The sequence below is a fragment of the Gekko japonicus genome, unplaced genomic scaffold (assembly GCF_001447785.1).
Source record: "Gekko japonicus isolate JY-2015 unplaced genomic scaffold, Gekko_japonicus_V1.1 scaffold2822, whole genome shotgun sequence".
NCBI lineage: Eukaryota > Metazoa > Chordata > Lepidosauria > Squamata > Gekkonidae > Gekko > Gekko japonicus.
In genome coordinates, this window is record NW_015176532.1 from 20,733 (window position 1) to 42,728 (window position 21,996).

Consider the following 21,996-nt stretch of genomic DNA (forward strand, 5'->3'; position numbering starts at 1 on the left):
AGCCTATCTGATTCAGCCTCCCATCTCACACAGTGGGCAACTAGTTCCTCTGGAGGGCCAACAACAGGGCATAGAGGCCGAGGCTTTCATTAGAACATAAAAGAGCTCTGCTGGGTCAGACAAATAGTCCATCTAGCCCAGCCTCCCATCTCACACAGTGGCCAACCAGTTCCTCTGGAGGGCCAACAACAGGGCACAGAGGCTGAGGCCTTCCCTTGATGTTGCCTCCTGCCTCTGGTATGCAGTGGTTTAGTGCCTCTGAATGTGGAGGTTCCCCTCAGTCACCATGGCTAGTAGTGATATCCTCCATGAAGCTATCCAATCCCCTTTTAAAGCTTATTCCTGTGGCCACAACTACATTGTCTGGCAGTGAATTCCACATCTGAATCTCTCCCTGTGTAAAGTAGTATTTCCTTTTGTCCGTCCTGCGTGCAGAAGGTCCCAGGTTCAATCCCTGGCACCTCCCATCAAAAGGATCAGGTTACAAGCGATGTGAAAGACCTCAGCCTGAGACCCTGGAGAGCCGCTGCCAGTCTGAGTAGACAATACCAACCTTGATGGACCAATGGTCCGATTCGCTATAAGGCAGATTCCTGTGTGTTCACTGTGTTTTGTGCAAAAGTTAAATGCGGGTTTTGGTCCGAGACACGGGAGGACACTTGGAGGATGAACCAAGTAGAAAAGCCAAACTTTCCTCCCCTTGCATGTGAAGCAATAGAGAAAATACTATATGAGGCACCGGAGAAGATCTGACAGACGATGCTGTTTTGGACCATGCGGAGAACCAAGGCGAGGGACGGCTACCACCATCTCGCTCTACTTACAAGTAGCCTTGGGGCTGCAGCTGGCTATTGCTAGCTGGACTGTTGGACTCAGACAACACGGCAGGTTTTATCCTCCTTGGTGACCGCCCAGAAGCCCATTTGGAGCTTTACAGAAGCACTGGATGACGACGCCATCAGCAGTAAGAAGCCCCTCTGGCTGTAAATCTGGAAACGGGGGTCTCTTTCTGTTGGATTTGAATTCTTAAAAAGCTACGCTGCTTTCAGTACTAGAGGGATACCGACTGCAGCGCGATGGATCTGGTTCTGCTCCTGAAAACAACGGTCCCCCAAAGGGTAGCCATAGCAACCAATAAGAAAAATCTAACGTTTGTAGCCAATATTATGACAGAGACGCGTGGCAGAAAACAAAGGCTACTGGAGCAATGGCATGGGCATGAAGCCCCACATCTGCCCTTTACAGTGGGGCACCCCAGAGGCCGGCTGGGAACAGATATGTGATCTTGGGAGCCTTGAGAGCAATTGTGCAGAAAGGTGGACGCCGGCGGAAGCCTCTTGCAATTAGATCAGCACATGGGACACCAAAAGGGGGAACTGAGCAGATGAAAAGAAAGATCACCCAAAAGGGTGTTCTGAGATTGAACGAACAGTCGAAAAACGCCCGTCTGAACATTCGCCTCCCCATTTCCGCCACTGTGGGGAAATCAATCGCCGAACACATTCGTTCTGTGGCGGCTCTAGACTTGTACGGACCAGCAGGGGCTGGGATTCATCTTACAAAGAAGCCAGGGAAATGACGGTAACGAGGGCCTAAAGTCATCAGAGCAGTGGCAGAGCGGAGGGTAAGGATTTGGGCACGGAAATCAGAGATCGACATTCGGCATCCAGTTCCTACCAGCACGGAGCACAGGAAAAGCCCTGCCGTATGTGGTATGGCCAGTCTAGCCACCGTAATAATGAAGTCATTCATTCACCTGGTGCCACATGTGGGAGCCCCAGGACAGCTTCCCCACTCCATTTGCAGGCCAGCGTTTGAAAAATGTTATACCCACAAGCAAAGACCGGCATCAGGGTTCAGCATTACAGGGCAGCTGTGGAGGCCCACACCCCAGCAGGTTGGGTGATGTGGATACATGGTTGCCAACTTCCAGGTGGCACCTGGAGATCCCCCCCCCATTACAGTTGATCTCCAGACGACCAAGATCAGTTCCCCTGGAGAAAATAGCTGCTTTAGGAAGCAGACTCTATGGCATTGTACCCTGCTGAGGTCCCTCCTCTCCCCAAACCCCACCCTCTCCAAGTTCCACCTCCCCCCAAAATCTCCAGGTATTTCCCAAGCTGGAGCCAGCAACCCTCCATGAATACAGTAGCTTGTATGAGGGAATTGGCTTTTCGCCAGGGATCAGGCCAGAGTTGCATTAAGATAACTGGCTCGTATCAAGATGCTATGCTGAATATCTACAAAAATAGCCGTCGCAACCTGGATGGCATCCGTTACCACAGCTACCATAATAAATTATGCAGCCAAAGTTCTTTTGTTACGCTGCACGTGAACTCGGTGCAAACACAGCAGTCGACATCTGCATCACCCCACACGCCTGCCCAGCGGAAAACCTTTGAAGCTTCACACGCCCCCTCCAGCCATGGCCGTTTTTTCACTCCACTGCTAAGCTTCTTTCTCCCCTTCTGCTCGCTTTTTCAAACGGCCGCGGGAACCAGCCTTAAATCAAACGATAAACCTGTATGGCTCGCAGTTATTTACAGTCAGCTGGGTTTAATAAAACCCATCATATACAATTCGGATGCTGGCAGCAGAGCTATAATTCATCTCACTAGTCCTGTATTAATAGGCCCTCCTGATACACAAGGAGGGGGGAAATGGATTGGGGAGGGAGGGAGGGAAGAGGAGAAGCAGGTTTCAAAGAGCAGGCTCATTCCTGACTCTATAGCCCCTCCTAGTGGACAACAAGCTTTATGTCAAGTTTTCTGATTTCCCCCACAGACTTCTCAAAGGACACAGAGGTTAGGTTTCTGTGTTATGTAGTTTTCCTAAGCCGTCAAGAACGTATTAGGAGTTTACAACCCCCAGGACAGAGCACCCAGGCACAGCTCAGCAGAAGGAAATTACTTTCAGATCCTAGTGACTTCAGGGGAGGGAACGGGCCACCTCTTTAATCCCCTGAATCACCACTGTTTGGTGCATTGGTATAGTGGTTAAGAGTACGAGCTCTAATCTGGGAGAACCGGGTTTGATTCCCCACTCCTCCACTTGCACCTGGCTGGATGACCTGGGGCAAGCCATAGTTCTGTCAGAGCTGTTCTCTCAAGGACAGTTCTTGAAAGAGCTCTCTCAGCCCCGCCTACCTCACAGGGTGTCTGTTGTGGGGAGGGGAAGGGAAAGGAGTTTGTAAGACGCTCTGAGACTCCGAGTGAAGGGCGGGGTAGAAATCCAATCTCTTCTTCTTCTTATCTTCTCCATTGGATCAGGCCTCAGGGCACCTATGGCACCTTAGGCTATGCGCACCGTAAGCCCCGTAAACTAAACTGATCTTTGGAAATAACAAATTACAGACATAAGCAGAGAGTACCCAGTTTTGCAATTCACATAATCTCCTGTGGCCAAGACAATCTGATGAAAGACAAGAGAATTTGGAAAATTCACGAGAAATGCTTGCTGAAAGACTGCTAGAAAAGGAAATCTGTATAGAGTGGGGGTCTCCAACCTTTTTAAGCCTGTGGGCACCTTTGGAATTCTGACACTGCATGGTCGGCATGGAAACAAAATGGCTGACAAAAATGGCTGCCGCAGTAGGTGTAGCCAGCCACAAAATGGCTGCGTAGCTGACATGCAGTCACACAGCGAAGACCTTTGCGTTTGAAAAATCTATGCAGCCAATCAAAACGCCTCGCTGGGCAAAGGCACACCTGGTCCTGCCAACTTTCTAAAAACACTCGGTGGGCACCAGAAAAGGTGTCAGCAGGTGCAACGGTATCTGTGGGCACCACACTGAGGACCCCTGACATAGATGTCAGTATGTCTGTTTTGAGCCAGTACAATGTGCAGAAACATGCTGAATCCCATCAAGGTCAGTATCGTCTACTCAGACTGGCAGCGGCTCTCCAGTGTTTCAGGTGGAGGTCTTTCACATCACCTACTATGACGGTGGTGGAGGAAAAATTCCACCAAGCCACAGATGACTTATGGCAACCCCATAGGGTTTTCAAGGCAAGAGACGTTCAGAGGCAACTTGCCATTGCCAGCCTCTGCGTACCGACCTTGGGCTTCCCTGGCGGTCTCCCATCCAAGTACTAACCAGGGCCGACCCTGCTTAGCTTCCACGATCTGAAAAGATAGGGCTAACCTGGGCCATCCAGGTCAGGGCCATTACCTACCACTTAATTGGAGATGCCAGGGATTGAACCTGGGACCTTTTGCATGCCAAGCAGATGCTCTACCCCTGAAGAAGAAGAGATTGGATTTATACCCCGCCCTTCACTACCCAAAGGAGTCTCAGAGCGGCTTACAAACTCCTCTCCCTTCCCCTCCCCACAACAGACACCCTGTGAGGTAGGTGGGGCTGAGAGAGCTCTGACAGAAACTGCTCTTTTTCAAGGACAGCTGTGCCAGAGTTATGGCTTGCCCAAGGTCACCCAGCCAGGTGCAAGTGGAGGAGTGGGGAATCAAACCCGGTTCTCCCAGATTAGAGTCCGTGCACTTAACCACTACACCAAACTGGCTCTCCCTTACCTGTGTGGTGGTTAGACTATTAGGCTTGGAACCCACGGAAGATCATTGGGTGGATCTGAGGCCAGTCAGATTCTCTCGGCCTAACACAACTCACAGGATCGTTGTGATGATGAAATCAGTTAACCCTTGTGTAAGTTGCCTTGAATTACTTGGGGGAATGCTATCGGCAACACTCACAACATTCACCGGGGGGGGGGATGTTTTTGCAGATGTTACCCTGTTGGCACTACAGTGCCATGTGAATTCCAGTCTCTCTGCTGTCTGCTAGCACCTTAAAAAAATTAACACATGCATCGTGGCATGAGCTTTTGTGGTCTAGACTGCCTGATAGCCTGCCGGAGTTCAACCAACGTTCAGACATATGTAGTTTAATTCACTTTCTGCTGCTGGAGATATCTGGCGCTCTAACCGGCATCTGAATTTGTGCAGAGCTGGCTGTGGGAGGCGTCGTTAAGTGCGACGTGAGAAATGCATCTCTGCGGAAGACAACTGAAGAACTCCACATGAATAACATCCACCTCTTTTTGTGTTCACCCGGCAAGAAATTCAGTCTGCTATGGTAGTCCACAGCACAACACTCAGGAGACCTAGGTGCCCCTTTGCTACCTGGCCCTAGTGCTGGGTGGATGCCGTTGACCCACGGGGGGAATAGATCTGGTAGCCTTAACGACCGATCCGCCCCTGGATGGATGAGTCAGAAAGTACCTCTTCTATAAGCTGATCAACCCCAGCTTGACCAAGAACAGACAAATAACATCTTTCTGACACCGAAAAATATATATAATATAAATCGAAGTCATGTTTCATAAGATCAGTGATACAGTACATCCCATACACACAAAAATGCCTTCTCTGGTATAGCGCTATAAAATGAATGGATTGCATCGGGATGCTTGGGGAGAGGAAAGAGGAAAGACCGGGGCTAGTTGTTTTCTGACACAGAAAAAGATATATAATATAAATCGAAGTTATGTTTCATAAGATCAGTGGTACATCCCACACACACAAAAATGCCTTCTCTGGTATAGCGCTATAAAATGAATGGATTGCATCGGGATGCTTGGGGAGAGGAAAGAGGAAAGACCGGGGCTAGTTGTTTTTAATTCAAAACCAGGGGAAAACACACATGCATTTCGGAAAATATCCAATTTGTTTAAAACAGGGGAGCAAGATGAAAATCTCATCACGGCAAGCCGATATTGACCTCATGCTGCTTCGAGGAGGAAGGCGCCTTTATCCTTTGATCGGAGGACAGAAAAACCACATACGCAACGCTCCCAACTTGGGGTGCATTATAGATTTTTGATGCAGCGGTAAAGGAAATTGGTTTTCGGAGAAACTGTTCCCTGGAACGGGAAGGGGAGACTTCAAGGGGGGGGGGGGAGATTTTTTACAAAACTGTCAGTCACTGAATAACGGACGACTTTTAGCTGTGCTCTGGCGGGTTTACTTTCCGCCAATGCCTTTGATTCAGAATGCATTTCAAGGCTTCCCAGCCCAGCATCTCTGCTCCTGCCTCTGAAATGCTCTGGATCATTTGAGCGACAGAATTAGCTCGTCGTTTTTTTCTTGGAACCAAACGGTCTTCAAAAGGAGACATCCCTTGTGAGATGTCTAGCAGACCTCTCAAGATCTCGCTTATCCAGCCCTTTGTTCAACCTGCCTCCTTTTTTGTGTCAGCGGAAACCCTGCATGTTTTTCCCCTTAATGCCAACCAGTTTTGCGCCGATATATTTGGTGGAGGAAAGTGACGTCAAGTCACAACCAACTTTAGGGTGACCCCATTATTGCATGGTTTCAATGCATCTGTGTTTTAACATGTTTTAACCCACTGTAAGCCGCCCTGAGCTTGCTATGCAAGGAGGACAGGATATAAATCGAATTTAATAAATAAATAATAAATAAATAGTTTTCAAGGCAAGAGACAAACAAGTGGTTTGCCATTGCCCGGACTAGACTTCCTTGGTGGTCTTCCAAGTACAAACCGGGGCTGCCCCTGCTCAGCTTCCGAAAGCTGATGAGATCAGGCTGGCTTGGGCCATCCAGGTCAGGGCAGATGAACAGAGGTGGTTTGCCACTGACTGCCTCTGTGTAGCCACCCTGGACTTCCTCGGTGGTCTCCCATCCGAGTACTAACCCGGGCTGGTGTCGTAGCCCAGCTGGTCTTGCAGGCTCCAAGTTCAGGTCACGCAGGCAGGAGCAGGTCAAAGGAATGTTCACAGTGTAGTCCAAACAGTCCAAGGTCAGTTGTTACAGTCAGAGAGAGTCCAAAAGCAGAGCCAACCCAGTCCAAGAGTCACAGGAGCAGAGCAGAGTCAGGGGTTGTGGTCGCAGGATTCACTGTAAGGTGACGTGTTGTTTCCACAAGTTGGCAGCAGCTCACACCCAGCTTTATGTAGCTCTTCCCTAATTAATCTTAGCTGCAGCGGGCAAGTTAGCAGGGCTCCTGTAATGACTCATCTTGTACCTGTCGATGGGCCATTAACCTTTTACTCTGTCTGTGTTTTTGCAGTTGCCTTCTGATCTTGGCCATTCTCCTTTCTATGAGTAGGAGGGAATCTGGGGGAGTCGTCCGTGCCTCTGGAGGTACTTGCTCCCTGACTTCAGCCAGCTCAGTATTATCTATCAGACTGGAATTCCTGAGTGTCCTCTACCCTGCAGTCATTTTTCACCACACTGGACTCAGGCTCGACTGGGCTCCAGTTGCCAATCAGACTGGTCAGGCTGCAAGTCAGACAGGTCCTCACCCAGGCTGGGCTCAGGCAGCAAGTCAGAGTCTGGCTGCACCTCAGGCTGAGGCTGGTCCACGACACCTGATCCTGCTTAGCTTCTTGGGGTGACCCTGTAGGGCTTTCAAGGCAAGAGACGGAGGTGGTTTGCCATTGCCTGCCTCTGTGTAACAACCCTGGACTTCCTTGGTGGTCTCCCATCCAAGTACTAACCAGGGAAGACCCTGTTTAGCTTTTGAGATCTAGCCTAGGCCTTCCACCACTCATATACTTACTTGCCAAAAGCCGGGGTTGACGACTGCTACCAGGAGCCTGCAGACAAAGACCCCTCCTGGACCCCTCCTCCTACTTCCCAGAACCAACTGCATTACTTGTCTGGTCATAGGAGTCCCCAGAGCCCCTCGAACATTCTCGACCTATGCCCCCCTCACCAGGGTTCCCTCTAAGCTGAGTTAGTGTGAGATAGCTCACAGTTTTTTAGCCTCCAGCTCACAGATTTTTGTCTTAGCTCAGGAAGGATGGCTCCAGAGCAAACTAATTTGTGCAATAGCCAAATCACTCGCTCACAACTTTAATCACCGTAGCTCACAAATTAGAATTTTCGCTCACAAGACTCCACAGCTTAGAGGGAGCATTGCTCCTCACCTCTTGGCAAACTGGCCATAAATGCCTGGCAGGTTTCACTGGTGGGAGCTGGAGACTATGCAGAAGCCCTGCTACTTTACAATGGCACAGCAGGCATTTGGATTAATGCAGCCACAGAAAATACTGACTGCTCTTTGTTAAGCTTTTTACACTGCATTCTGGGAGCTCCAAAACGTGTTGCTGGGATAGTTTTGCATGCAGAACTAGGAGAAATGTCTTTGGAGACTAAAGCATGGCAGAGAGCATTTCATTTAAAAATCAAAAATTTAAAATCTAATACTGAAACAGGCCTTTTAAGCCTAGCTAGAAGTGATCCAAATAAATCCAGTTAGAGACAGGATGGTGGACGGTACGTTGTTACACCTAAATATGGTGTATGGCTGCAAGAGTTGGACTATAAGGAAGGCCAAGTGCCGAAGAATAGATTCTTTTGAACTATGGTGCTGGAGAAGACTCTTGAGAGTCCCTTGGACTGCAAGGAGATCAAATCAGTCAATCCTAAAAGACATCAACCCTGACTGTTCCCTGGAAGGCCAGATACTGAAGCTGAAGCTCAAATATTTTAGCCACCAAATGAGAAGGGAGCACTCACTGGAGAAGACCCTGATGCTGGGAAAGATTGAAGGTCAAAGAAGACGGGGACGGCAAAGGATGAGATGGTTAGACAGTGTCACAGATGCAACGAACATGAAACTGAGCAAACTTCAGAGGACGGCGGAAGACAGGAGTGCCTGGCGGGATCTTGTCCATGGGGTCGCGAAGAGTCGGACTCGACTGTGCGACTGAACAACAACATTTTTTATTATTTTATTAAAAAGCATATTCCTGCTTTTAATTTCAGTAAAATGCTAAGTGACGTATAAAAAAATATGACTGATTAAAAACCATACAAAGGATCAAACCCAAAGTCAGAATACAGAGTTTTACAGGAAATAGAGCCAAACACACCTATCCTAAACTACAACTTGCCAAAGGTAAAATGAAAAACATCAGAGAGGATACCTAGGGAAAGCGCAATGAAAGCTGGAGCCACCACAGAAAAGGCCCTGTTTGCAGCAGCAACTCACATCACCCTCCAAAAATGTATTTGGAACAAGTTTCCTGAAGATTAACCTTAACAAACATGTGGTTTCCCGCAAGAGAACGTAGTCCAGAAATATCCTGGTCTCAGACCATTCAGGGCTCCATAGTTCAAAAACACTCCCACGAAAGCCTGAGCCCAAGCTCTCTTGTAGTCCATCAAAGTCAAAGAACATAGTGATGGGCACAGGAATAAACAGCTTTCAAAGGGGATTAGATAGATTGATGGAGGATAGGTTTATTGGTGGCTAGCCATAGTGACTAAAGGGAATCAAGGAAGCTGAAGGGCAGGAGGTTCAGGATGGACAAAAGGAAATACTACTTTACACAAGAGATTGACTAAAATGTGGAATTCACTGCAAGAGGGTGTAGTGATGGCCGCAGGAATAAATAGCTTGAAATGGAGGAGAGGTCTATCACTGGCTATTAGCCATGGTGAGGGAACCTCCACATTCAGAGGCACTAATCCTCTGAATCCCAGAGCCAGGAGGCAACATCAGGGGAAGGCCTCAGCCTCTCTGCCCTGCTGTTGGCCCTCCAGAGGAACTGGTTGGCTGCTGTGCGAGACAAGTTGCTGGACTAGATGGACCATTGGTCTGATCCAGCAGGGCTCTTTTTATGTTCTTAAAGCCAACAACTGGCTGCCAGAGATTGAACCTGGGACCTTCTGCATGTTAAACTAGTCCTCTGCCACTAAGCCAAAGTACACCTCCTGAATACTCAAGGGCTGCTTCTAATTTTATTTAGGAGAAAAGAGATGAAACTTACAAAACGACACACACTTGAACACCAACATCTCTGAACCCACATATTTCTTTATTTTTATTTTTTGCCATCACAGCGGACATACGGCAACCCCTGGAAGGGGTTTTTAAGGCAAGAGCCATTCAGAGGTGGTTTGCCATTGCCTGCCTCTCCCTCTGTAACTTCTTGTTATAGCTCCTTATCTTCCAATAGGTCTTAACGTTAATCCTACTTTGCCTTAAGCACTGTGGTTCAACGGCTGAACAACTGCTCAGTGCACAGAAAGTCCTAGCTTCAATCCCTGGCATCTCCAATTTTAGAAGATCTGGCAGTGGGTGATGTGAAAGACCTCTCCCTGAGACCCTGGAGAGCTGCTGCCATTCTTGAGTTGACAATACTAACTTAGACTGAGTAGACAACTTATTTTCCCCTTTAACCCAGTGCAGAAATGATAGAGGCCCACACACAACTGCAAAGGACAAGTTAAATCTGAATCTTGCTGACTAGGATGTATTTATATCCTGCCTTTCCTTCGTGGTTCAAAGCAGCTTACAAACCCAAATTTAAAACATACAAAGACCCAGGGGTCATTCAGTAGAAAAAGAGGTGCAGAAGCTCATTAGCATAACTTATGTGCATATGCCACACCCCCTGACATCACCGGAAGTGTGTCAGAAGGCAACACTCACCGCTCAGGCTCCACTGGACTGTTTTTGGATTGCTAGCTATTGTGGGGGGGGGGGGGACGTGCAGATCTGCCCTCACAGAGGAGGGAGAGCTTGTACCTGAAGGCGGGCCGGGGATGGCTCTGCAACTTACTTGGGTATTTCTTGCTCCTCTTGGCCCAACTGAGGGCTGCTGGGAGCAGGGGGGGCCTTGTAGCATGTGCCTGCCCCCTGGGCTCCTTACTGCCGGAGCTCCGCTCCTGTGCGCTCCCACAAGAAATGGCCCCTGCAAAGAACAATAAAACCCAGCAGCCTCAACCCTACCCCCAACTGCTTAGCAACCAATACCCCATGAAAAGCCCTAGAGCAGGGGTGGCCAAACTTGCTTAACGTAAGAGCCACATAGAATAAACATCAGATGTTTCAGAGCCGCAAGACATGAACAAATATTACATGTTTTTATTTGGAAAATATGCAGATTTGCTTTTTATTAACATTAAATGAGACTGCCAAAAATAATAACAAAAAGGGGTAAAAGAAGATAATGATATTTATTTGTCCAATTATATTTGTTTGCTAATGATATTTAGCTTCCCCAGCTGCCCTGCCGGGAGCTCCACAATATGTGTGGAAGAGCCACAGTTTGGCCACCCCTGCAAACAGACTTGTTGTGCCTCCTACAATGTTCTAAAGATGATGACGCCCTCCCTCACCTCCTCAGGGAACCATTCCATAGGTGCAGGGGTCGCTACGTAGAAAAAGAGCTAGGGGAATTCATTAGCATAACTCATTAGCATATGCCACACCCCCTGACATCACCGGAAGTGTGTCATAAGGCCACACCCCCTGCCATCAGCGGAAGTGTGTCATAAGGCCACACCCACCACTCAATTAGTCTTAGTCTTAAAGGTTAGTCTTAAAGGTGCTATTTGTTAGTCTTAAAGGTGCTATTTGAACTCTTGGACTATTTTGCAGCAACAGACTAACACAGCTACCTCGGGGAAGCTCCTGGATGGGGCTGGGAGTCCTTGCGGAGGCCATGTGGACTGGCCTCGGCCAGGCAGAGGGGAAGGACGCCAACTTACCCTCCTGCTTCTTCCTCCTTCTGCAACAGAATGAGGCTGGAAGCAGGGGGGGGGGCAGCCGGAAGAAGGGGGCGGGGCTTCGTCATGTGCCCCGCCCCCTGCATCTTACCCGGGGGAACTGCAATCCCCCACGATTCCCCCCGAATCAACCTCTGCATAGGTGGAAGCTCCTGTAAATAAAGGCCTGGGCTTTGGTTGATGCCAAGCAGGCTACCTTAAGCAGGGGAAGAGGCAGTCACTGCCAACCTAAGGACTGAAGCTGGCACACAGGGATCTGAGGGGAGAGGCAGTCCTTTAGAGATGCAGGTCCTAAGCAGTGAAGGTCTTAGAGGACCTACCAAGAGTATGTGCCACTCGGCCAGAGGTTGGCTGACCCAAAGCAGCATCATTTGGCCATGATCAGGGAGCAAGGCTGGAGAAAGGATATAAAAAGAGAGATCTTAGGTGTTAAAAGCTGTCCTGGGCCAAGGAGAGATTCCAGTCCTGACTGCAGGAAGCAAACTGGTGGCTGGGTGAGAAGTGGTAACAAATGCTCTCATTCTTTTTTTCTTCTTTTTTTAGTATTGTGTGTGTGTGCGCGCGCGCACACCTGGAAGCCATGGTTGACTTCTAGCAACCCCTAGTGGGGCTTGGGCATTTCAGAGAGGTGGCTTGCTATCGTCTGTCTCTGCATCCCAGCTCTGGTATTCCTTGGTGGCCTCCCATCTGAGCACTAACTAGGCCCAACCCTCCTTAGCTTCCGAGATCTGACAAGATCGGGCTTGCCTGGGCTATCCAGGTCAGGGCATAAATGCCCTCATTCTTTTCTCTTTTTTTGAAAATGCAAGATAAAGTTTATTTTCCAACATAACAGACCTAGAGAATTATGCAGGCTTGTAGAGGGAGCCTGCAGAAGCACTCTCAAGTCAGTTAAGATGCTGCTGCTGCCTCTTCCTTTTGTTCAATGCGCTTCTTTCTAACCAGAAGGCGCCTCTCCCATTCAAACTCTTTCATGCGCATGACATAGTCCATGTGCTCGCAATAATTCCAGTCATGGCGCTCATGTTTGCATGCAAAGATATTGGGGAAATGGTCACGCTTGCATTTCATCAACTTGATGAGATGATGGGCACAATAATCCCGCTCCTCAAGAGGAAGCTGGGCATCGTTCATCTGCTGCTGTGTTGCTATCATCACCCGTTCCTTGCGTTCCGGAAAGCCATACTGGGGGTCGAAGGTCGGCATTTTGAGCGGATCAGGCTCTACTTCGGCATCCCAGAGATACCGACGAGCCAAATGAGCTCCCATATTTGCAATCTCCGACGCTTCCGCAGCTGTTTCTCAACACCGCACCATTCCCCGCCCCAACGCCCTCATTCTGAGGCTCTTGGCTGTGTCACTACCAAGTCTGGAGGAAGTAGTATCAGGGCACGAAAAGACAATTCTCACCACTGACATTTAAAAAAAACGTTGCTATGAAGAAGCTTTGCACATACTTTGCTTCACATTATGTTCTGGAAGATGAAACAAGAACCTACAGTGGCAGGATCTAAATTAAGTCAAGAAGACTCCCAATCGGGGAGTAGCAAAGAGCAAGAGTCCAGTAGCACCTTGAAGACTAACAACATTTATGAGAGGGTAGGAGCTTTCGTGAGTCACTGCTCATGTCTTCAGACGCAGCCCTTATCTGAAGAAGTGAGCAGTGACTCACGAAAGCTCCTGCCACATATTTTGTTAGTCTTTAAGGTGCTCCTGGACTCTTGCTCTTTTCTACGGCTACGGACAGACTAACATGGCTACCCGTTTTGACCAATCAGGGAGGGCGCTTGTCCTTTTCTCCCTACCTGTCTTGATCCTGGTAAGGGTTACGTCTGGCTATGGAAACACAGTGGGAGAAAAATGTTTAGGGAGCACTGTCCGTGCCCTCCCGACACTCCTTGTGATGCACCTCGAATCTTTCCCAGCCAAACTCTGCTTTATTAGGAGCGATCTATAATCAGACAAATGGATCTGCTGCTGTCACATATAACATAACTCGGAATGATCTGCTGGGCGCAAATAATTTGCCACTGCTCCCAGACGCCTTCTGTAAAATGACCTGAGATCACAGGGATTTGTAAAAAGAAATCGCTCACCCCATCAAAGGTGGTGCAAGGAAGGGACAAGTCAGGTTAGACGGCTTCAAAAGTATTTTGGCAGTCTATCCTTTCCCTCCCTTATAAATTGCTTTCCCCACTCAATAACAAAGAACGTACACGGTAGCACAAACCTTTTCCTGAGCGAACTTTTGGAAGGTCTAAAGCCACTGGGAAGGATGAGATCTGAAATAGGAACAAAAAAGTCCATCCGTTATTCAGAGATGAAACACAAAGAGGCTGAACTCTAAGAAGCACAAATGATTTTGCCTTGAGATGCAGCTCCAATAACAAGTTTTTGGCTTAAAGATGATCCCAGCCCTCAATGAGGCAGTAAACGTGTGTGTCCAGGCTACAACACAAGCCTCTCTCTTTGTTATGGGAAATGAAATCTGCACACTGAGAGCTTCTGGCACCGCTACCCCGTTCTCGCTTCCTTTGACACCCCCATCACCTTCAGATCCTGTGGTTTGTGATGGGGAACTACATTTGTTAAAACACCTGGAGAAACAGTTCATTACGGGAAAATCACAGAGACTTGTTTTAGTTGTAACACCTTATGGCAAATCCCCACTCCTCGTTCGCCCAATGATGTTGTACATCCAGACTTTGGAACATACATATTTAGCTCAAGGAATACCGTAAAGGAAGATGAGGGCAAGCCCTTCTGGATCAGAACCAGGAAAACAATAGCACCTCTGGCAATGGGCTTGGATGAAACCTGGCTTCAGAACATAAAACCCCACTGAGCATTCAGTCCAACAGCCAAGGAGAGATCTCTCCTTCATGAATTTGTCTACTCTGCTTTTAAAGTCCTCTAATGGCCAAACTTGACAAGAAATTGGATTATAATCAGATCTCATTAAGTTTCTTCTAACAGAAACTTAGAATGGGATTGCAGTGCTGGGTAAGGGGAAAGTTTACCTATTCGGAAGAAGAAGAATTGGTTTTTATATCCCACTTTTTCTCCACCCTAAGGAGTCTCAAAGCAGCTTGCGGTTGCCTTCCCCTCCTCTCCCCACAACGGGCACCTTGTGAGGCAGGTGGGGCTGAGAAAGTTCTGAGAGAACAGTGACTGGCCCGAGATCACCCAGCAGGCTTCATGTGGCAGAGTGGGGAATGAAACCTGGTTCTCTAGATTAGAGTCCACCACTCCTAACCACCACATCATGCTGATTCACACACACATGCACCACTACTTTCAGCATCAGAGAGCCCCTGCTTTGCAAGGTTAGGTGGGTGGCGATCAGAAGCACAGCCTTTTCCCATAGTGGCACCTCAGATATGGAATGCCCTCCCCACAATGGTTCACACGGCATCTAGCTTATGAAGTTGCAAGACCCACGATAATTCCCCCCCTTAAGGCACTAGGTTAAGTTACATCATTTTATATACCCTGTGGCAGGTCTTGACAAATTTTGTTTGGCTTTATGAGCCACTCCAAAGATTTAGGAACCGGGCTTGCTTTTCAGCCTTCGGGGTTTTATATTTTAAAAACCATCCATACTTTCTAGTTATTGTGACCACAAAGCCCAATCCTAAACTCTTGTCATTTTTTTAAAGCTCCAACAACAATTTTGTAGTCTATAAATAAATACAGGGTAACCCGGGTTGTCATCAGAAAAAAAAGCTAACCTCTGTCCTTCACCTAACTAAGCTTTATGCTTCTACTAAGAATCACCAAGAGGCAATTACAGGAAATGAATGATAAAAAGACTAGGTGCCATGGTACCCAGGCACCTGGGATTTGTCAAGCCCTGCCCTATGACAATGATACATACTCAAGTGGTTTGAGAGCCACATGTAAGAACATAAGAAGAGCCTTGCTGGATCAGACCAGTGGTCCATCTAGTCCAGCCTCCTGTCTCACACAGTGGCCAACCAGTTCCTCCGGATGATCAGCAACAAGGCATAGAGGCTGAGGCCTTCCTAAGAACATCAGAAGAGGCCTGCTGGATCAGACCAGGGGTCTATCTAGTCCAGCATCCTGTCTCACACAGTGGCCAACCAGTTCTTCTGGAGGGCCAATAACAGGGCATGGAGGCCAAGGACTTCTGATGTTGCTTCCTGGCTCTGGGATTCAGAGGATTAGCACCTCTCAGTGTGGAGGTTCTCTCTAGTAACCACTGACAAACATCCTCCATGAATATCTAATCCCCTTTGAAAGCTGTTTATTCCTGTGGCCATCACTACGCCCTCTGGCAGTGAATCCACCATTATCATCATTCTCTGTGTAAAGTAGTAGCTCCTTTTGTCCATCCTTTCCTTTTGTAGCTTTTTGACATGCCACTCGTGGCTCTTCTGTGCAACTGTTTCCCAATGTGGCATCTGTCACATATTTCAGGAAAGTGAACAAGGCCGGTGCCCAGTTGGACTTGTGCCTGGCGGGTGGTTTCACCTCAAAACAGCCACCAGAGGAATGGGTAAGCTGCAAACATCCCTGGGGTGCAGGGGTGGAAGAAAATGTGGCTCTTTGGGTAGAGAGTAGCAGTAGCTGTGGCTCTCTGTGAGCCACAGAGTGAGGACCACTGCCCTGGGTTTTACGGCTTATTTTCAAACCATGTGAGATGCTGTTTTCCTTGTGTCGCTTTTACTGTCGATCGCAGGCTGCGGCTGGAGGAAGCCAATAAATCAATACTTTTACAATACGCTTCCCACAAAGCTATGTCGAAGCCGGCTTTGCAAACTGAAATGACTCTGCTCACTGGATGTGGGCAGGGATGCTGCCAACCGTCTGCCTAAGATCCCCCTTCCTGCAGGTCGAAAACTGGAACTGTTTGCCTGCATCGCAAGAAGTCCAGGATGCAGCGGCCAGATAGGCTTAACGGGTAAGAAAGGGAAATGGGCCATCCAGGGCAGAATAGCACAGATGCCCCCAAAGCCCACCATATTTAGCTAAACGCCATAGCCTTGGCCGGTTAGCAAGACCAACCTATGAATGGTTCGCAACACCTCTAAATCCTAACCAGTGTTCCCTCTAAGTTGAGTTAGTGTGAGCTAGCTCACAGTTTTTTAGCCTCCAGCTCACACATTTTTGTCTTAGCTCAGGAAGAATGGCTCCAGAGCAAACTAATTTATGCAGTAGCCAAATTGCTCGCTCACAACTTTAATGCCAGTAGCTCACAAAGTAGAATTTTTGCTCACAAGACTCCATAGCTTAGAGGGAACATTGAGTGAGAGGATAAACTCCCCCCAGAATCCTGCTGGAACTAAACCGATGGCACAATTACGCTTCAGGATTCAAATAATCTGTCAAAGGCACACCCAGCCGTTGGCTCTTTGTTCTGTCTCTGTCCATGTAGGAGGAAGGCTACAACCTGGACACTCATCACGAGGCATCCAGATTATGGGATCAACTGGCTTGATACGCTTTAATTTCTCTTTGTGTTTTGTCAGCCAACTCCCCAGTTAGACGGAATTCAGCCATGCATGCACATGAAAGCTTATGACACAGAATTAAACTTTGTTGGTCTTTAAGGTGCCACTGGACTCAAACTTTATTCTCTTGTCTGGAATAAGTTGCTCTCAGCCCACTCCCTTCAAGAGAGCCAGTTTGGTGTAGTGGTTAGGAATGTGGACTCTAATCTGGGAGAACTGGGTTTGATTCCCCACTCCTCCACATGCAGCTGCTGGTGTGCCCTTGGGTCAGTCACAAGTTCTTTCAGAGCTGTCCTCTCAAGAGTAGTTCTCGAAACAGCTCTCTCAGCCCCACCTACCACAGTGTATCGGTTGTGGGGAAAGGAAGGGAAGGAGATTGTAACCCGCTCTGAAACTCCTTTGAGTAGTGAAGGGCAGGGAATAAATCCAATCTCTTCCTCTTCTTCTTGTTCTTCAAATGGCTCGGCATTACTACCTCAGGAAAGGAAGACAAGGACTGGTTTTCCTTCAAAGTTTTAAAAACATAAAATAACCCTCCTGGATCAGACCCGTGGCCCATCTAGCCCAGCATCCTGCCTCACACAGTGGCCAAGCAGTTACTCTGGAGGTCCAACAACAGGGCATAGAGGCCCAGGCCTTCCCCTAATGCTGCCTCCTTGCTCTGGGATTCAGAGGTTGACTGCCTCTGAATATGGAGGTTTCTCTTAGTCACCACGGCTAGTACCCACTAAGACTTATCCTCCACGGCTTCCCCCCTTCGCAACTCTTTAGTCTGTAGTATGGGAGGTTCATTGCCAAGTCCCAGCTGAGCACAAAAAGGTGAGCAAAACATATTTTCCCACCCACCCCATTGCTGATGGCAGCAAAAGTCTCTCCCCCACCCACCCCCAGTTCTGAGGGCTTCCCAGAATACCTCCCCTACAAATCTGACCAAGGGTCACCTTAGTTCACTGCAAGGAGGGCAGAGCATGTGTAATATTTTCTCAGGAAACAATAAACTGAAGTCATTGGGGGAGGGGAAGAGAGCCCCAAAATGGAAAGGTATATTGATCCTGGGGACCAACCGAGCAAGCAGCTGCCTATCTGATGTGCCACAAAAGGTTGTATCTCTGAAACACGAGAACAAACACGAGCAGAAAATTGACATCACTCCAGTCCAGCGGTACGAACCCTAAAAACTCTCTCCCAGCAACAAAGTTCCCTGACAGGAGACCACGGCTAGGTGGTTTTAGCAAGCCTTATTGAAAGTATCTGAGGAACGGCTTGCCAGGCTGATAGAGACCTTGGGTTCAGTGACAGGGCCAATTACAGCAGCAGTTCTATTTTTGTTCTAATCTGGTAAAGACTTTTCCTCTCTCTCACACACACACACGCACACTTTTACAGTAAGGACCTTGATGACAAACACATAATCTGATTAATCTGACATCACAGGGCAATGAGGCTGGGCTGCTACACTCGGATACTACGTTAGCACAGGCAAGGACACGTCTTGTTCCAGATCTGTGTAAGAGCACGATTTTATTACAGGGTACGTTGATGGACCAACTGCTTTGCCCGCAAAAGTAGGCAGAGTCAGAACAGAGTTCTGGAAAAGGTGGGTCTGATGGATCCAATTCCATGCACCTCCGTCTGAAGAGAATGCTTCACGCTCAAAATAAAAGCAGCTATTCTAAATGACTTTCAAATACTAGATGTTCAGAAACTGCCTAGTGACCCAAGATCACTTACGTTTTGAGTTTTCTCCAGCCATAAATTCAATATGAACTTTATCCTAACTCAGACCTAGCAGTGCTGAATCAGTAAGAGGCACCCGTAATAAAAATCCAGGGCAGCCCCACACGACAAACAAAATATCCCTTACAATACCAAATTTAGTCAAATGGAAGTAGATCACATATTGGCTAAACTCTTGAACTAAATTCAGCAGCTGTGGTCACCAAAAACTGTTTAATGGTAGTGAGTCACATCCTTTGAAGAAATGTACTGCAAGCCATTTCAAGAAATCCGGCGGGACAAGAGCTTTCCCTGAGTAGCGGCACAATTTCCTTGCATTCAGGTCAAGAAGGAGAAAACTGAGCACAAAGCAAAACCGACTTCTTGTCTATCTAGGCTCGCTCCCTAGCCCTTGCTAGCAGCAGCTCAAACACATCAAAAGGTTGCTTAAACTGAAGCTTTAAAAAGTAGAGCTTTATTCCAGCTCAAAGTTAGGACTCATCTAAAACAGCCCTGGTCACATAGACTGATCCCAGACCCAGAGAAATCACTTCACTAGAGATGCACCAAAGTCACAATTTAGGGCAAAGTCTCCAATCTCCGGTCCGACTCCAAGCCTACCTCATGTAACCAGCGAATTTCCTGCTCTTCTGCTGTTTACCCCTGCCTCCAACTGTTGCTACTTGCATAGAATTTTTAGATTGCAAATTCTTTCAGGAAAACTCCTCGTCTTCTTCCTTTCATTCTGTGAAGTCCCACAGTCCCATGGTACAGCAATAGTGCATCTGCTTTGCAAGCAGAAGGTCCCAGGTTCAATCCCTGACATCCTCACTTTAAAAGGACCCGGTAGCAGACAATGTGAAAGGCTGCTACTCGAGATCCTGGAGAGCTGCTGCCAGTCAGAGTGGGAAGGAGGAGGAGATTGGATTTCTACCTCGCCCTTCACTCGGAGTCTCAGAGCGGCTTCCAATCTCCTTCCCTTCCTTTCCCCACAACCGATACCCTGTGGTAGGTGGGGCTGAGAGAGCTCTTTCAAGAACTGCTTGCGAGAGAACAGCTCTGAAATAACTTGTAACTGACCCAAGGTCACACTAGGAGCTGCATGTGGAGGAGAGGGTAATCAAACCCCAGTTTGGTGTAGTGGTTAAGAGTCCATTGCTCTTAACCACTACACCAAACTGGCTCTGGACTTACCTGGACTTACCAAACTGACCTGGTCTGGCGCCATAGAAAGTGGCAACACCTTGTGCATGTGTTTCTGTTAACTTACTACATTTATACTCCAACTATCTCTCGAAGTGGCTTACATCATTCTCCTCTCCTCCGTTGTATCCTCCCACCAGCCCTGTGAGGGAGGTCAGGCTAAGTGTACGCAACTGACCCAAGGTCACCCAGAGAGCTTCCATGGCAAAGCGGGGATTCAAACTGTGTCGTCCAGGTTCAGTGGCACGATTAACCTTCTTTTCACAGTATCGTCTAAACGGCTGGATTGTGCTACACACTGCATCAGCAAAGCCAGGCTGAAAAGGGTTTGTACATACTAAGGGGATGGCCCTGATACACTGATGAATACAACTTCGTAAAACAATCAGAATTTTTTTTTTTTAAAGAACCCTCAGTGGTTTGATGAGGACGGAGCATGATCCAGAAAATACAGAATGCCAACAGCCGCTGTGGTGTAGTGGTTAAGAACATCAGACTAGTCACTGGGAGACCCAGTTTTGAATCCCCACGTGTGCCATGGAAGCTCACCGGGTGACCTTGGGCCAGTCACACTCTCTCAGCCTAACCTGTTGTGAATGATGTAAGCTGCTTTAGGTCCCCAGTGGCGGAGGTGGTGGTGGGGGAGGCAGGGTACAAGTTAATAAAATAAATAAATACAGTCAGTGGCGGGGGGGGGAGGCAAGAGAGGTAAAATTAGTCTGCTCCATCACTTGCTACTAGCAATCTTGAAAGAGGAACTGGGGTATGGAGGTAGGATTCAGATCATCAATCTGCCATGAACCTCACTGGCTGGCTATCGAGAGAGGTTCAGGTGGGTAGCCGTGTTGGTCCGAAGCAACAGAACAAAGTTCGAGTCCAGTGGCACCTTTAAGACCAACAAAGCTGAATTCTGGGTGTCAGCTTCCGTGTGCATGCACACTTCTTCTGATGCACACAAAAGCTTAGACCCAGAAATTAAACTCTGCTGGTCTTAAAGATGCCACTTTGTTCTGGGTGACTACCAGTTAGTCACTTTCTCAGTCTAACCTACCTCACAGTGTTGCTGTGAGAATAAAATGGAAGACAGGATACCATTCTGAGATCCTTAGAGAAGCAGCAGGGTGAGAAAGTAACGAACAATCACACCCACAGATTACTCGAACAAGTGAGGTTGATCGTTGACTGTGCATGAGCAGAACACCAGAAAAGCAAATCTTTCTTCATATTCAGGGAACCCTCCAGGTATACAGGGAAATATAATTTTTAAAGAGTGCTCCCTCACATACCACCACAGCAATTCCCACACCAACTAATCTTCTCCACAATTTAGGGTTGCCATTTCCGTGCAGAGAAATCCCTGAAGATTGGGGGGGGGGGGTACCTGTGGAGGACAGGGTCTGGGGAGAAATCTCAGCAGGGCATAATGCCATCGAGCCCACCTGCCAAATCAGCCACTGCCTCCAGCGGAAATGAACTCTTGTCATGCAGAAATCAATTGTAATCCCAGGAGATCTTCAGGTATCCCCTGGAGACTGTAGCAACCCGAGCTACAGTGTTATGAGAGTCAAGTAACAAATAAAAATACACTGCAAGAAAGTTTTGTAAATTAATGTGTTCTATTTAAAACGATCATTCTATGAAGTGCATAACGTACTATTATAACATCCTTGTCAAGTACATATATTCAGTTCATTCAGTTTAACAACTACCAGTCAATTTTGCATCAGTATTTTAAAAGTCAAGCCCCAACGGGAGTTTCCAGAATTATAAGCCCGTTTCTACTTGCAGGAAGTCTTCCAAAAGGGGGGGGGGGGAAGCTTTCATTTGTAGTTTTGTTGATGCTTATTGTCGGTCCTACAAAAGACACTTTATGCAGGTAAGATTCATGGACGGCGCGCTCCTGCCGTTCTCAAGGCTGCACAGACCACCGACTCCATGAGTTTGCCTTCAGTCTCTTTCCAAGCCAACTCAGGCTGTCACCTTTTGCCACATCATGTGGCAGTGAGTTCCCACAGGTCAATTACCCATTGACCAGGAACCATTTGGGGGGGGGGGGGGGGAAAATTTTTTTAGCTCCAACTCCCGGCTAACCCGCCCTGGCCCCCCC

At 48.0% G+C, this 21,996-nt stretch overlaps 2 protein-coding genes across 2 annotated transcripts in view; both read right to left on the bottom strand.

The window, feature by feature from the left end:
- LOC107124050 (Bardet-Biedl syndrome 4 protein-like) overlaps positions 1–21,996 on the bottom strand; it is a gene marked incomplete at its 3' end in the record, with an annotated part of 42,738 nt that overhangs the window by 20,456 nt on the left and 286 nt on the right. Inside the window, exon 2 of the mRNA XM_015427435.1 lies at positions 13,727–13,778. Within this exon, the coding sequence (XP_015282921.1) occupies positions 13,727–13,778 (52 nt within the window). The remainder of the gene's footprint in view (positions 1–13,726; positions 13,779–21,996) is intronic.
- LOC107124052 (NADH dehydrogenase [ubiquinone] 1 beta subcomplex subunit 7-like) lies at positions 12,388–12,816 on the bottom strand. The gene has a single exon (XM_015427437.1). It carries the CDS (start codon positions 12,763–12,765, stop codon positions 12,388–12,390), a length of 378 nt encoding a protein of 125 aa, XP_015282923.1. The 5' UTR covers positions 12,766–12,816.